Source organism: Ranitomeya variabilis, chromosome 3 (genome assembly GCF_051348905.1).
Source record: "Ranitomeya variabilis isolate aRanVar5 chromosome 3, aRanVar5.hap1, whole genome shotgun sequence".
Taxonomy (NCBI): domain Eukaryota; kingdom Metazoa; phylum Chordata; class Amphibia; order Anura; family Dendrobatidae; genus Ranitomeya; species Ranitomeya variabilis.
Window position 1 is genome coordinate 159,103,180 of NC_135234.1, and position 15,675 is coordinate 159,118,854.

General features: G+C 42.6%; 1 protein-coding gene across 4 annotated transcripts in view; it reads right to left on the bottom strand.

Moving 5' to 3' along the window:
- Window positions 1-15,675, bottom strand: part of LOC143815513 (uncharacterized) — a 781,879-nt gene that overhangs the window by 165,861 nt on the left and 600,343 nt on the right. For all 4 annotated transcript variants that reach the window (XM_077294772.1, XM_077294774.1, XM_077294771.1 and 1 more), the window contains one exon: window positions 14,272-14,319. In XM_077294772.1, coding sequence (XP_077150887.1) covers window positions 14,272-14,319 — 48 coding nt within the window. The remainder of the gene's footprint in view (window positions 1-14,271; window positions 14,320-15,675) is intronic.

A 15,675-nucleotide genomic window follows, 5' to 3' on the forward strand; every position in this document is an offset into this window, starting at 1 on the left:
TTCCCTTCTGAGCTCTACTGTGCACCCAAACAGAGGTTTACCCCCACATACGGGGTATCGACATACTCAGGACAAATTGCACAACAACTTTTGGGAACCAATTTCTCTTGCTACCCTTGGGAAAATAAAAAATTGGGGGTGAAAAGATCATTCTTGTGAAAAAAAAATGATATTTAATTTTTTCGGCTCTATGTTATAAACTTGTGTGAAGCACTTGGGGGTTCAAAGTGTTGACCACATGCCTAGATAAGTTCCTTAGGGGGTCTAGTTTCCAAAATGGGGTCACTTGTGGGGGGTTTCCACTGTTTAGGCACATCAGCGCCTCTCCAAACGCGACATGGTGTCCGATCTCAATTCCAGGGAATTCTATGTTGAAAAAGTCAAATGGCGCTCCTTCCCTTCTGAGCTCTACTGTGCACCCAAACAGAGGTTTACCCCCACATACGGGGTATCGACATACTCAGGACAAATTGCACAACAACTTTTGGGAACCAATTTCTCTTGCTACCCTTGGGAAAATAAAAAATTGGGGGTGAAAAGATCATTCTTGTGAAAAAAAAATGATATTTAATTTTTTCGGCTCTATGTTATAAACTTGTGTGAAGCACTTGGGGGTTCAAAGTGTTGACCACATGCCTAGATAAGTTCCTTAGGGGGTCTAGTTTCCAAAATGGGGTCACTTGTGGGGGGTTTCCACTGTTTAGGCACATCAGCGCCTCTCCAAACGCGACATGGTGTCCGATCTCAATTCCAGGGAATTCTATGTTGAAAAAGTCAAATGGCGCTCCTTCCCTTCTGAGCTCTACTGTGCACCCAAACAGAGGTTTACCCCCACATACGGGGTATCGACATACTCAGGACAAATTGCACAACAACTTTTGGGAACCAATTTCTCTTGCTACCCTTGGGAAAATAAAAAATTGGGGGTGAAAAGATCATTCTTGTGAAAAAAAAATGATATTTAATTTTTTCGGCTCTATGTTATAAACTTGTGTGAAGCACTTGGGGGTTCAAAGTGTTGACCACATGCCTAGATAAGTTCCTTAGGGGGTCTAGTTTCCAAAATGGGGTCACTTGTGGGGGGTTTCCACTGTTTAGGCACATCAGCGCCTCTCCAAACGCGACATGGTGTCCGATCTCAATTCCAGGGAATTCTATGTTGAAAAAGTCAAATGGCGCTCCTTCCCTTCTGAGCTCTACTGTGCACCCAAACAGAGGTTTACCCCCACATACGGGGTATCGACATACTCAGGACAAATTGCACAACAACTTTTGGGAACCAATTTCTCTTGATACCCTTGGGAAAATAAAAAATTGGGGGTGAAAAGATCATTCTTGTGAAAAAAAAATGATATTTAATTTTTTCGGCTCTATGTTATAAACTTGTGTGAAGCACTTGGGGGTTCAAAGTGTTGACCACATGCCTAGATAAGTTCCTTAGGGGGTCTAGTTTCCAAAATGGGGTCACTTGTGGGGGGTTTCCACTGTTTAGGCACATCAGCGCCTCTCCAAACGCGACATGGTGTCCGATCTCAATTCCAGGGAATTCTATGTTGAAAAAGCCAAATGGCGCTCCTTCCCTTCTGAGCTCTACTGTGCACCCAAACAGAGGTTTACCCCCACATACGGGGTATCGGCATACTCAGGACAAATTGCACAACAACTTTTGGGAACCAATTTCTCTTGCTACCCTTGGGAAAATAAAAAATTGGGGGTGAAAAGATCATTCTTGTGAAAAAAAAATGATTTTTAATTTTTTCGGCTCTATGTTATAAACTTGTGTGAAGCACTTGGGGGTTCAAAGTGTTGACCACATGCCTAGATAAGTTCCTTAGGGGGTCTAGTTTCCAAAATGGGGTCACTTGTGGGGGGTTTCCACTGTTTAGGCACATCAGCGCCTCTCCAAACGCGACATGGTGTCCGATCTCAATTCCAGGGAATTCTATGTTGAAAAAGCCAAATGGCGCTCCTTCCCTTCTGAGCTCTACTGTGCACCCAAACAGAGGTTTACCCCCACATACGGGGTATCGACATACTCAGGACAAATTGCACAACAACTTTTGGGAACCAATTTCTCTTGATACCCTTGGGAAAATAAAAACTTGGGGGTGAAAAGATCATTCTTGTGAAAAAAAAATGATTTTTAATTTTTTCGGCTCTATGTTATAAACTTGTGTGAAGCACTTGGGGGTTCAAAGTGTTGACCACATGCCTAGATAAGTTCCTTAGGGGGTCTAGTTTCCAAAATGGGGTCACTTGTGGGGGGTTTCCACTGTTTAGGCACATCAGCGCCTCTCCAAACGCGACATGGTGTCCGATCTCAATTCCAGGGAATTCTATGTTGAAAAAGCCAAATGGCGCTCCTTCCCTTCTGAGCTCTACTGTGCACCCAAACAGAGGTTTACCCCCACATACGGGGTATCGACATACTCAGGACAAATTGCACAACAACTTTTGGGAACCAATTTCTCTTGCTACCCTTGGGAAAATAAAAAATTGGGGGTGAAAAGATCATTCTTGTGAAAAAAAAAAGATTTTTAATTTTTTCGGCTCTACGTTATAAACTTGTGTGAAGCACTTGGGGGTTCAAAGTGTTGACCACACACCTAGATAAGTTCCTTAGGGGGTCTAGTTTCCAAAATGGGGTCACTTGTGGGGGGTTTCCACTGTTTAGGCGCATCAGCGGCTCTCCAAACGCGACATGGTGTTCGATCTCAATTCCAGGGAATTCTGTGTTGAAAAAGTCAAATGGCGCTCTTTCCCTTCGGAGCTCTGCTGTGCACCCAAAAAGTGGTCCTTCCCCACATATGACATATCGACATTCTCCGGACAAATTGCACAACAAATTATGTGGTTCATTTTCTTTTTTTACACTTATGAAAATAAAAAAAATTGGTTCTGAAGTAAAATGTTTGTGAAAAAAAGTAAAATGTTCATTTTTTCCTTTCACATTGCTTTAGCTCTCGTGAAGCACCTGAAGGGTTAATAAACTTCTTGAATGTGGTTTTGCGCACCTTGAGGGGTGCAGTTTTTAGAATGGTGTCACTTTTGGGTATTTTCAGCCATATAGACCCCTCAAACTTACTTCAAATGTGAGGTGGTCCCTAAAAAAAATGGTTTAGTAAATTTTGCTGTAAAAATAAGAAATTGCTGGTCAAATTTTAACCCTTATAACTCCCTAATATTTTTTTTTTTTTTTTCCAAAATTGTGCTGATGTAAAGTAGACATATGGGAAATGTTATTTATTGACCATTTTGTGTGACATATCTCTCTGATGTAAGGGAATAAAAATTCAAATTTTGAAAATTGCAAAATTTTCAAAATTTTCGCCATATTTCCATTTTTTTAATAAATAAACGCAAGTAATATCGAAGAAATGTTACCACTAACATGAAGTACAATATGTCACGAGAAAACAATGTCAGAATCAGCAGGATCTGTTGAAGCGTTCCAGAGTTATAACCTCATAAAGTGACAGTGGTCAGAATTGTAAAAATTGGCTCGGTCATTAAGTACCAAATTGGCTCTGTCACTAAGGGGTTAAAGATGATATTACTGGTAGGGAGATGTTTGAGGGAAGGGGGATTAAAGGGGTGAAAATATTCAGTGTTCTATATGTGAACAATAGTGGTGTATGTCTACAATCCTTATGTATATATTCTGTATAATGCAAGTGTGATCACAAGTTTTCTGAAATGTCATTTGCCAGTTGTTTTAATATAAGTTGTTTGATTAAAAAAGATGATATCATCAGTAAGCCACCGCATGTGATTGAGTATTATCTTTCTGACTGTGTTTCATCAGTCCTGGATTCATTTGTAAGGTCTGCAGCATTTTAGGCTGTGAAACAACTCCCAACATGAATTTACCATTGTTTAGGTTATAACTGGAGCTGAAATCTCGCACGGTAGAAACATTTACATTGTGGCACGGATTCAGCATTGCCTTTTGTGTGTTTTGCGCTTTTTTTTGTTTGCTCTCAATTCACTATTCTATTTGTGCCTTTTTTAAATCTATTTTATATATGTTCGCTTGTGGTTTTTTTTGTTTTCCACTTTGTAAGCAGAGCTTAGCGATTCCAGATATTTTCGTGTGATTTATCAATTGCTATTTTTAATAAAGTCACACAATTTCTTGAACCTACACTTCCCCACCCCCTGTGTATTTTTGAGTCTGCAGGTACTTTGGCACAATGTTTGTCGTATTTTGCAAAATATACAAAATTTGGTGCCAAAATGCTGCAAAAACAGTTCAAAATAGAAAAAAACACAATTTTTCTTTACTTTATGTCAAATTCAATTTGGTACCAAAAACGACAGCTGATTCCACAAGACAAAAAAGAAGAGTGATTTTGAAAAACCCACAAATGTTGAATCGGGCCTAAGTGTTAACTGGACTCAACAACTGTAATATTTGCTTATTAGAGTGGGAATATTTTTCCCAGGAGCGCTACACTGCAGGCATCCCCTCATGCCTGTTAAAGATTTGAATTCAACTCTTGATTGTAACCCTTTGGTTTTTTTTTTAAAGATACATGATGGACCCATTGTGTAATAGAGGCACTTTTGGATTATGTCTTGTATTTTCTTTAGTAGTTTGACTCACATACAGTCAGGGGTGGACATACCATTTGATCAACCTATGCAGCCACACAGGGGCCCAGGTGATAAAGAAGCCCAAGGTCTCATGCTGATCAGTGTCCGGCCCATAAACTGGAACAGCTCATTCACATGTAAAAAAAAAAACACGTGAATTTCTCTGGAATAAGACATCGGATCACATATACAGTTAGGTCCATATATATTTGGACAGAGACAACATTTTTCTCATTTTGGTTATAGACATTACCACAATTTAATTTTAAACAAAACAATTCAGATGCAGTTGAAGTTCAGACTTTTAGCTTTCATTTGAGGGTATCCATATTAAAATTGGATGAAGAGTTTAGGAGTTTCAGCTCCTTAACCTGTGCCACCCTGTTTTTTAAAGGGACCAAAAGTAATTGGACAATTGACTCCAAGGCTATTTCATGGACAGGTGTGGGCAATCCCTTCATTATGTCATTCTCAACTAAGCAGATAAAAGGCCTGGAGTTGATTTGAGTTGTGGTGCTTGCATTTGGAAGGTTTTCCTATGAAGTAAACATGCGGTCAAAAGTGCTCTCCATGCAGGTGAAACAAGCCATTCTTAAGCTGTGAAAACAGAGAAAAAACCCATCCGAGAAATTGCTACAATATTAGGAGTGGCAAAATGTACAGTTTGGTACATCCTGAGAAGGAAAGAAAGCACTGGTGAACTCATCAATGCAAAAAGACCTGGGCGCCCACGGAAGACAACAGTGGTGGGTGATCGCAGAATAATCTCCATGGTGAAGAGAAACCCCTTCACAACAGCCAACCAAGTGACCAACACTCTCCCGGAGGTCGGCGTATCAATATCCAAATCTATCATAAAGAGAAGACTGCATGAAAGTAAATACAGAGGGTTCACTGCACGGTGCAAGCCACTCATAAGTGTCAAGAATAAAAAGGCTAGACTGGACTTTGCTAAAAAACATCTAAAAAAGCCAGCACAGTTCAGGAAGAACATTCTTTGGACAGATGAAACCAAGATCAACCTCTACCAGAATGATGGCAAGAGAAAAGTATGGCGAAGGCTTGGTACAGCTCATGATCCAAAGCATACCACATCATCTGTAAAACACGGCGGAGGCAGTGTGATGGCTTGGGCATGCATGGCTGCCAGTGGCACTGGGTCACTAGTGTTTATTGATGATGTGACACAGGACAGAAGCAGCCGAATGAATTCTGAGGTATTCAGAGCCATACTGTGTGCTCAGATCCAGCCAAATACAGCAAAACTGATTGGTCGTCGTTTCATACTACAGATGGACAATGACCCAAAACATGAAGCCAAAGCAACCCAGGAGTCTATTAAAGCAAAAGAAGTGGAATATTCTTGAATGGCCAAGTCAGTCACCTGATCTCAACCCAATTGAGCATGCATTTCACTTGTTAAAGACTAAACTTCAGACAGAAAGGCCCACAAACAAACAGCAACTGAAAACCACCGCAGTAAAGGCCTGGCAGAGCATCAAAAAGGAGGAAACACAGCGTCTGGTGATGTCCATGAGTTCAAGACTTCAGGCAGTCATTGCCAACAAAGGGTTTTCAACCAGGTACTAGAAATGAACATTTTATTTAAAATTATTGAATCTGTCCAATTACTTTTGGTCCCTTTAAAAACAGGGTGGCACATGTTAAGGAGCTGAAACTCCTAAACCCTTTATCCAATTTTAATGTGGATACCCTCAAATGAAAGCTGAAAGTCTGAACTTCAACTGCATCTGAATTGTTTTGTTTAAAATTCATTGTGGTAATGTCTATAACCAAAATGAGAAAAATGTTGTCTCTGTCCAAATATATATGGACCTAACTGTATTTCAGTAAAGTATTTTTTTTCAGCTTCCTATGACCTACATACCCATGTAGACAGATAGGAGGGTTCATCCTACTGACAGATTCCCTTTGATGGAGCTATTCTTTTACCTTCAAAACAGCATCAAAGCAATTAATTATCCTTGGTTTCTTATGGAGCCTGGCAGGGAGGTTGCTCCAACTATCTTGGAGAATTAACCACAGATCTTGTGCAAATTCTCCTGTCTCTTCTTGTAATCCCAGAGAGACTTGATGTTGAGGCCACATCATCACTTACAAGCAGTGACGCTGCTACCATGAGGCGACTTGAGCTCTTTGGCTCAGGCGGCAGAAGAGAGGTGGCGGCAGATTCTGTAACTGGATTTGCGCTGCTAGGTTTTTTTTTTTTTTTTTAAACTCTGGGGTCAAGTGCCCGCCCTTCCTCCTCCCTCCCTCTTTCCCGCCCCCCCTCCCTGAAGACGTAATACTCACCTTCCTCCAGCAGTGACTGCAACTGTGTCTCAGCGCCGGCAGTGCGTCCTGTCTTCAGCAGTCACATGGTACCGTCATTAAGGTCATGAATATGCGCATATTCATCACCTTAATGAGTGCTACCGTGTGACCGCTGAAGACAGGAAGGAAGACGCTGCAGAGATGCCAGGAAGTTCTGCGCCGCCCGGTGAGAGGTGAGTATGACAGGGAAAAAGTATGGGGGAGCCATGAACGCAGGGGAGAAGGATGGGGGAGCCACACACGCAGGGGAGGAGGATGGGGGAGCCACGCACGCAGGGGAGAAGGATAGAGGAGCCACGCACGCAGGGGAGGAGGATGGGGGAGCCACGCACGCAGGGGAGGAGGATGGGGGAGCCACGCACGCAGGGTGGGAGGATGGGGGAGCCACGCACGCAGGGTGGGAGGATGGGGGAGCCACGCACGCAGAGTGGGAGGATGGGGGAGCTACGCACGCAGGGTGGGAGGATGGGGAGCCACGCACGCAGGGGAGAAGGATGGGGGAGCCACGCACGCAGGGTGGGAGGATGGGGGAGCCACGCACGCAGGGGAGAAGGATGGAGGAGCCACGCACGCAGGGGAGAAGGATGGGGGAGCCACGCACGCAGGGGAGGAGGATGGGGGAGCCACGCACGCAGGGGAGGAGGATGGGGGAGCCACGCACGCAGGGGAGAAGGATGGGGGAGGCACACACACAGGGGAGAAGGATGGGGGAGCCACGCATGCAGGGGAGGAGGATGGGGGAGCCACGCAGGGGAGAAGGATGGGGGAGCCACGCACGCAGGGAAGGAGGATGGGGGAGCCACGCACGCAGGGGAGGAGGATGGGGGAGCCACGCACGCAGGGAAGGAGGAAGGGGGAGCCACGCATGCAGGGGAGGAGGATGGGGGAGCCACGCACACAGGGTGGGAGGATGGGGGAGCCACGCACACAGGGTGGGAGGATGGAGTATAAATATGGAGTATAAATACTAGGCCCTATAGGGGGGACACAGTGTGTATAGAAAGGAGAGGTCAGTGTGAAGAGCATGTACCATAAGAGGGACAGTGTGGGGGTCATATTTTGTGCAGACAATATAGTGAGGGGCAATTTATTATACAGGAGCATTATAATGACACTTATATCTTTAAGGGCGTCTTGTGGAGACTTTCTGCAAAAGAGTGGAGAAGATGGAAGTCTGCAGAGACGGCTGTGGATGAGAAAACTCATCATGGGGTCTGGACAAGATGAAGAAAAGGAGAACGACTCCAGAGACAACGTCATCTATAAGGTTCCTGGATGTAAATGTTATTTGTGATACTAACTAATTCTCATGTTTTTATTTATGTTAGGAGCATTAAAGGGGATGTCTAGGTTTGTAATGAGTCTGCAGTCATTCTTTGTGACTGCAGACTTCTGACTTCTCACAGTGCGCACTGCACGCTGTCAGGATTCTCTGGTGCTGGTGATTTACATACATGCGGTCACATGCTGACTAGACATGTGTGACCTCACTCTATGAAAATGAACTGAGCGAGGCCGAGCACGTCTGGTAGGAATGTGGTCAGAAGTATACAAATCGCATGCTTGTGCTGACATGACCGTCCACCGGCCAGGGAGAATCCTAAATGTGTGCAGTGCATTAGCTGTGAGAATTCAGAAGCTGCGATGTCAGGATTCAGCTCTGCAGGTTCCAGTCGTCACATGGACACGTCACTCATATGCGATTTTCATACTCATGGGCCTGTGACAATGAGCTTCTCTTCTGCTTCTCTCAGTTTTTCACTGAACAGTGAGAGCATTAGGGAGAGGAGCTCGTGGGCACATGACTGAGTGTGCAAATCGCATATGTCCTTGGTGGAGGGGTGGGGGGGTGGGCGGGGGCACCAAAATGAATTCTTTCCCCTTGTGCCAGAAACCCTAGATACACCTCTGCTGGTATGCTACTGTGAGCGGCGATTACCGGGTTCGGTGGAGGGATGTGTGTGCACAGGCAGTGAGGCAGGGACTGTGTGTGTGGGGGGGCGCCATTTTTCCTTTCGCCTCAGGCAGCAGAGAGGCTAGGTTCACCCCTGCTTACAGGACTCCTTGTTTTTTACGTTGAAGATAGTTTTTAATGAAATTTGCTGTAAGCTTGGGGTCATCCTGCTATGGATAAATTTGGAGTCAATCAGACAGCTCCCCGATTGTATTGCATGATGGATCAGGAACTGCTGAAGCCTACATCTGCAGAAGATCTATGGTTAGTTTTCTAAGATGTTTGGAACAACATTCCTGCTAAGTTCCTTCAAAAACTGCATACTATTGTACCCCCAAGAATTGGTGCTTTGATGCTGTTTTGAAGGCAAAGGGTGGCCACACCAAATATTGATTTGATTTAGATTTCTATTTGTTCATTCATTTTGTTAATTGATAAAGATGAGAAAAAAACAGCCATTTTTTCATAGGAGAAAAAAAATATGACGTGTGAAAACGGCCTTATAGAAATCCCATTTAGAAAAAAAGAAAATCCCTGCATAATACGTAAATTCTTACTGAGCCAGGGTCTTATCAGGACAGTTATTTTCTTTTCCCAGGAAGCTGAACATTACAGAGTTAACAGCTGTCATATCTCTGTGCTGCAAGGACCAGAAATTTTTCCGTGATGAATTGTTTGCACTAGCTAATTCCAATACAAAAAAAGAGTAATTCCCAGAACCAGAAATGTCAGAGGTGGAGAAAAGAAGAATAATACTTCATTGTGTGTCTCCTTTTTTGTAACTAAGAAATTGTTTCCAAGGATTACAATTAACACAGATAAAGGCTGGAGCCATATGTCATAATTTGTCCTTCATAGTGTCGCAAATAATCCAATAAAAAACCTTGAAGTTGCGTTATGACTGTATTAAAGATTCCATAATTGGTGGAAAAAATGTAGCAGCTATACGAGTCGAAAACCTTTCGTAAAGCTGGAACCTCTAAAAAAAAATAATTAGGCGAACCTCTTCCAAACATATAATTGCTAACCGCAAAATCAAAGTCACTACCAGAAATAATAATGAGAATAATAATAATAATGAGAATTATAATGAGAAAAAAAGGGGCAAATTGGACATAATTTCACACAAAATCCCAAATATGGGCAGGACAAAATTGTTGGCACCTTTCCAAAATTGTGGGTAATCAACTTTTTTTTCATGTGGTGCTTGTTCAAACTCACCTGTGACAAGTAACAGATGTGGGCAATATGAAAAATCACATCTGAAATCATAAAAAGGGAAGAAGTTCACTCAATCTTTGTATTGTGTACACAACCCTCGGCTGTGAGCGGGAGCTGAGTGTCATGCTACTGTGCTTCGAGCCTCTCTCACAGAGAGGATAGGAGCACAGCTGCGGAGGAGGTGGAGAAATTAATTTCACCATCTCCCCTGCTGCCAGCATCGGTGTATATCACACCGCACTCGGATGATATCTGAGGGCTGCGTGTTGTGTCACTCAAACCCCTAGACTTATATGGGTGCGAGCGAGCCGAGACTCAGCCAAGTCTCGGTGCCAATCGCAGCATGCTGCGATTGTTCTAGCATACTGATTCAGCATGAGAAAATATTCGCAGATGTGAGGTGGTCCATAGCCGAATGCTATGCGATGTATTCTACAGTAGTGTGACTCTGGTCTAAGTATGGAGAACAGAAAGAGAAGAAAACTGTCTTCTGACTTGAGAACCAAAATTGTTAAAAAAATATCAACAACGTTACAAGTCCATCTCCAGAAATCTTGATGTTCCTTTGTCCACGATGCGCAACTTAATCAAGATGTTTACAACTCATTGCACTGTAGCTAATCTCCCTGGACATGGACAGCAGAGAAAAACTGATGAAAGGCTGCAACGCATGTTAGTCCGGATGGTGGATAATCAGCCCCAACCAAGTTTTAAAGAAATTCAAACTGTACTGCAGGCTCAGGGTGCATCAGTGTCAGCGTGAACTATCCGAGGGTCCCACTGCTAACACAGAAATAAAAAAGCTAGACTGCAGTTTGCCTCTCTGACCTTTCCCGGCACCTGCGCACTGCAGTACTTTGCTCTGCCCTCAACAGGGCAGACAAAGTACGTCTGCGCCGGAGCCGCAGCATGAAGACCAGAAGAGGACGTCATCCTATGAAGATGGGAGGCCCCGGGCCGGACCGCGATGCCCACCGGATCGGACCGCCCGCCCAGGTGAGTATAATCTAACCTCTTTTTCTCATCTTTTAGGATACATCGGGGGCTTATCTACAGCATTCCAGAATGCTGTAGATAAGCCCCTGATGCCGGTGGGCTTAGCTCACCCTCGATTTTGGGGGTGACAGGTTCCCTTTAAAATTGCTGTTGGGAGAAGGCACCCTTCAAATATGAGAGACCTGGAGCAGTTTGCAAAGGAAGAGTGATCAAAAATTACAGTTGAGCAGTGTAAAAAGCTTGTTGAAGGTTATAGGAAGCGATTTTTATTTATTCAAAAGGGTGTGCAACCAAATACTAAGCTGAGGGTGCCAACAATGTTGTCTAATAAACACAAAGGAAATAAACATGTGTATAACAAAACATGTGTAACTGCAATAATTTTCTGAGCTAAATATTTAATTTTTCGGAACAATTTCAAGGATGCCAACACTTTTGGCCATGAGTGTATACCACTGACCTGAGTACATAAATTGATTAAAAAAATAACCTTTATTGAAATATATAAAAAAAAATGTCTATTTACATTTGCACAGTACCAATTGCAGGTCTATCTAGCAACATAACAGTTTTATGTTGCCATTCTAGTTAGGATGCGGTCTATAGGAGGTAAAGTTTCCTTCTCCATCTTCAAACCTAATCAATCCTCTCTAATATATTATAGAATTCCAGTTGCCAGATATTAATAATAATGTGACAATATCTAATATATACAAAGTACTACCTCATATTGTCATAGGGGATCACACTAGTGTTTGATCAATCTTCCTAGCATGCTGATACATATAAGCTGCCATTCATTAAACACTGTTACAATGTAAAGAAAGAAAAATCCAGCTTCACGAAAATCCCAAAACTCTTCTTTATTGGTGTGAATAGAAAACACTTCAGTCGTGAATTAAAATGCCATGGTAGAAGATAAAACAACTGGTTTCAGGTAATGAAATCCTTAATCATGAATATAAGTGTTAAGTTAAGCTGGATTTTTCTTTCTTTGCAATTATTTACGTCCAAGACACAGACACTTCTTTTGCTCCGGATCTTCAAATAGTGCATGTGGGTAAGCTGAACTCTATCGTTCTCTGTTACAATGTGCTTTCTTGTGTCGTTATCTAATTATATGTCTCAACAAGTTTCACCCATCGTCTACTGTGCCTGGATGTCTAACCATTGCTGGTAACAAAGGTGTATTAATATGAGGTCAATTGCATAAAAAGGATAAAATAACTAACTGTAATGATCCTCTAATATACAGGGTGGACCATTTATATGGATACACCTAAATAAAATGGGAATGGTTGGTGATATCAACTTCCTGTTTGTGGCACATTAGTATATGGTGTGGTGGTGCACCATCTTGGGTGTCAGGTCCGAGTACTCCTACATGAACAGTTTCCTGGAAAGTGGATTAGTTGTCGTGGGCCAGTTGAATGGCCACCAAGGTCTCCCGATCTGACCCCCTTTAGACATTTATCTTTGGAGTCATCTGAAGGCAATTGTCTATGCTGTGAAGATACGAGATGTGCAGCATCTGAAACAACAGATACTGGAAGCCTGTGCTAGCATTTCTTCTGTGTTGTTGCTATCAGTGTGTCAAGAGTGGGAGAAGAGGGTTGCACTGACAATCCAACACAATGCGCAGCACTTTGAACACATTTTATAAGTGGTTATAAACTTGTAAATAACTCATGAAAGAATAAAGTTATGTTAAAACCTAGCACACCATTGTTTTCCTTGTGAAATTCTCAATAAGTTTGATGTATCACATGACCCTCTTCCCATTGAAAAAAATAAAGTTGGATCCAAAATGGCCGACTTCAAAATGGCTGCCATGGTCACCACCCATCTTGAAAAGGTTTCCCCCTCCTATATACTAATGTGCCACAAACAGGAAGTTGATATCACCAACCATTCCCATTTTAGTTAGGTGTATCGATATAAATGGCTCACCCTGTATAACTGATGCTTTATCATAGTCGGCGTCAATTATGTCAAATGCTTTGTGTAAACCTGTGGAGCAGAAAGATATGCCATGGTTGGATCACCTCTCAGCTAATAGCGTCTGGTTATAACAGCTGCGGCTGAGCCTACGATGACACACATACATGTGATCGTTCACGGCCGAATTTGATTGGGCTGATGCAACAGACCCTCTGAGTGGCGGAACAGTGGGCGCGTCACTTCAAGATGGACAATTGTTGATAAATACTCACCGTTCAATGCACCGTGTGTGGCTCATATTGTGACCACCAGAGTAGATATCATGGACTCTGGTGCCAATAAACAATAATAAGAATGTAGTCTCCAGATATGCAGACACAGTACAGGATGGGTGAAATATGTTAAAACAATCAGTGGAATACCAATTGCTTATTAAAATCATACACAGATCGTCATCCACCCGATTCTGAGTTTCGCCTTTTGGATTTGTCAATGAGGCATGATCTCTAAATCTGCACTTTCTTTCTAAATAGACAGACAATTTATCATGTTCAAATAAAATTCTTACCCTAACCATATCACCCACATCTTCAATTGCTTATAACTTAATACGTGCTCTATTATTACAATTAAAAGTATGGAGGAGTATGCAAATAAAAGTACATATGCGTCAAATTTAATTAACAGAGACAAATTAACTCACTGATGGCAATAACAGAGTATAAGTAAATTCTGACATCTTTTTCTAACAAAGAGCCATAACATGAACATGTAGGTTGCAGTATACTGTTATTCTGCTTATAAATATGAGTCATACTAAGAGGCAACCCTGGCAAATAGTCCTCCTCACTACCCTGAGGGTCACTTAAAATTTCCCAGTAAAAACAGTGCCCTTTTCACCAGATGACTTATGTACCTGCGGAGCTGGACTTAACATATGAATCCTAAATAAATGTTTTGAAATGTTTTCATTGCCATAAATGAAATTTCTCTGATAACAAGTACCCTTTAGCATGTAAAGTCCCAAAGTATTTCACACTGAATCTGGCTCAGATAGCAAATCGTGTTCCCTGTGAGCAGACAATGCAAGCTGTCAAAGCCAGCAACGCTCAGCGCAAGCAGTGCTGTAATAATAATCCAGACACAGCTGTCAGGCCGTCCGATGCGGAATGTATTCAGAACACAGACAAAGTATCATCAAGTAATTACTAGGAAAAAAAAAAAGAAACCTTGCTTCGTTCTCTTCCAGGATCATATGTTCCAGACCAAGTGATGACCTAGGGGGAAAAAAGTGTAAAGTTTAGAATATCAGAAAAAAAATACATTTTGTAAAGCATTATCCAACTCTTAATTTAAAATAAAACAAGTATAAATGTTTTAAAATGGCAACATTGATAACAATCTCCTTTCCTTTCATATGGAGAGCCAAAGATGACACATGGACTATCCTTTTAGCCCTTGTTTCTAGAGATGGGCGGACACCTGGATGTTCGTGTCTGGCGGGTTCGGCTGAACAGTTGCAAAAAGTTTGGGTTCTAGTATGAGAACAGTACCCGGACCCGAACCTGAAACCCATTCACTTGAATGGGGGGCCCGAACATCCAGTGTTTGTAACGCTGTCATGTGCATGACAGCGCAGCAAACACTGCTTCTGAAATCATCCCCGTCGATCAGAGAGCCGCGGTTCCCATGCTGTCAAAAGACATTGTGAGCACTCAGCTGTGATCGGAGGTATAAAGTTTACCTCTGGTCACTGGTGTCAGCGGATAGGACTACAGCTCCCATCATCTGACACCTGCTGCCGCTAATAACAACGAGAGCAGGAGCGGCTGATGGGTGTATTCATTAGCCTACTCCTGCGCTGTAAATTTTTTTTTTTTTTTTTTTAAACGTCATGGATTCCCCTGTATTTTTGATAACCAGCCAGAGAAAACTCACAGCTGGTGGCTGCAACCCTCAGATGTCAGCTTCAACAAGGCTGGATATCAAGAATAGATGGGTCCCCACACTGTTTTTTCAAATTATTTAAATAAATAATTTTAAAAAATGCCATGGGGTTCCCCCATTCTTGACAACCAGCCTTGCTAAAGCAGACAGCTGGGGGCTGGTATTCTCAGGCTGGTAAAGGGCCATGGATATTGGCCACCCCCAGGCTGAAAATAGCAACCCGCAGCTGACCAGAAAAGGCACATCTATTAGATGCGCCAAATCTGGCGCTTTGCCCTGCTCTTCCCACTTGCCCTATAGCGGTGGCAAGTGAGGTCAATATTTGTGGGGTTGTCACCTTTGTATTGTCACGTGACATCAAGCCCACTGATTACTAATGGAGAGGTGTCTATGAGACACCTATCCTTCACTAATCCTATAGATATATGAGAAATAAAGACACAACAAGAATAAACTCCTTTATTAGAAATAAGACTAAATTTTACAGTTCTACTTTTTTATTTAAAAATAACAAATACAGTTAAACTCACCAAACACCTATTCCACCGAAGCCCTCGTTCTCCTGTATAAAACAAAAATAAAAAACAACATCCCCCCACCTGTCCGTCGTTCTGTTCCCACGCCGTAATCCATGTCTGGGGAATAATTAGTTTTCTACCTGGACGGTGCAAAGATGCGGCCGTCCA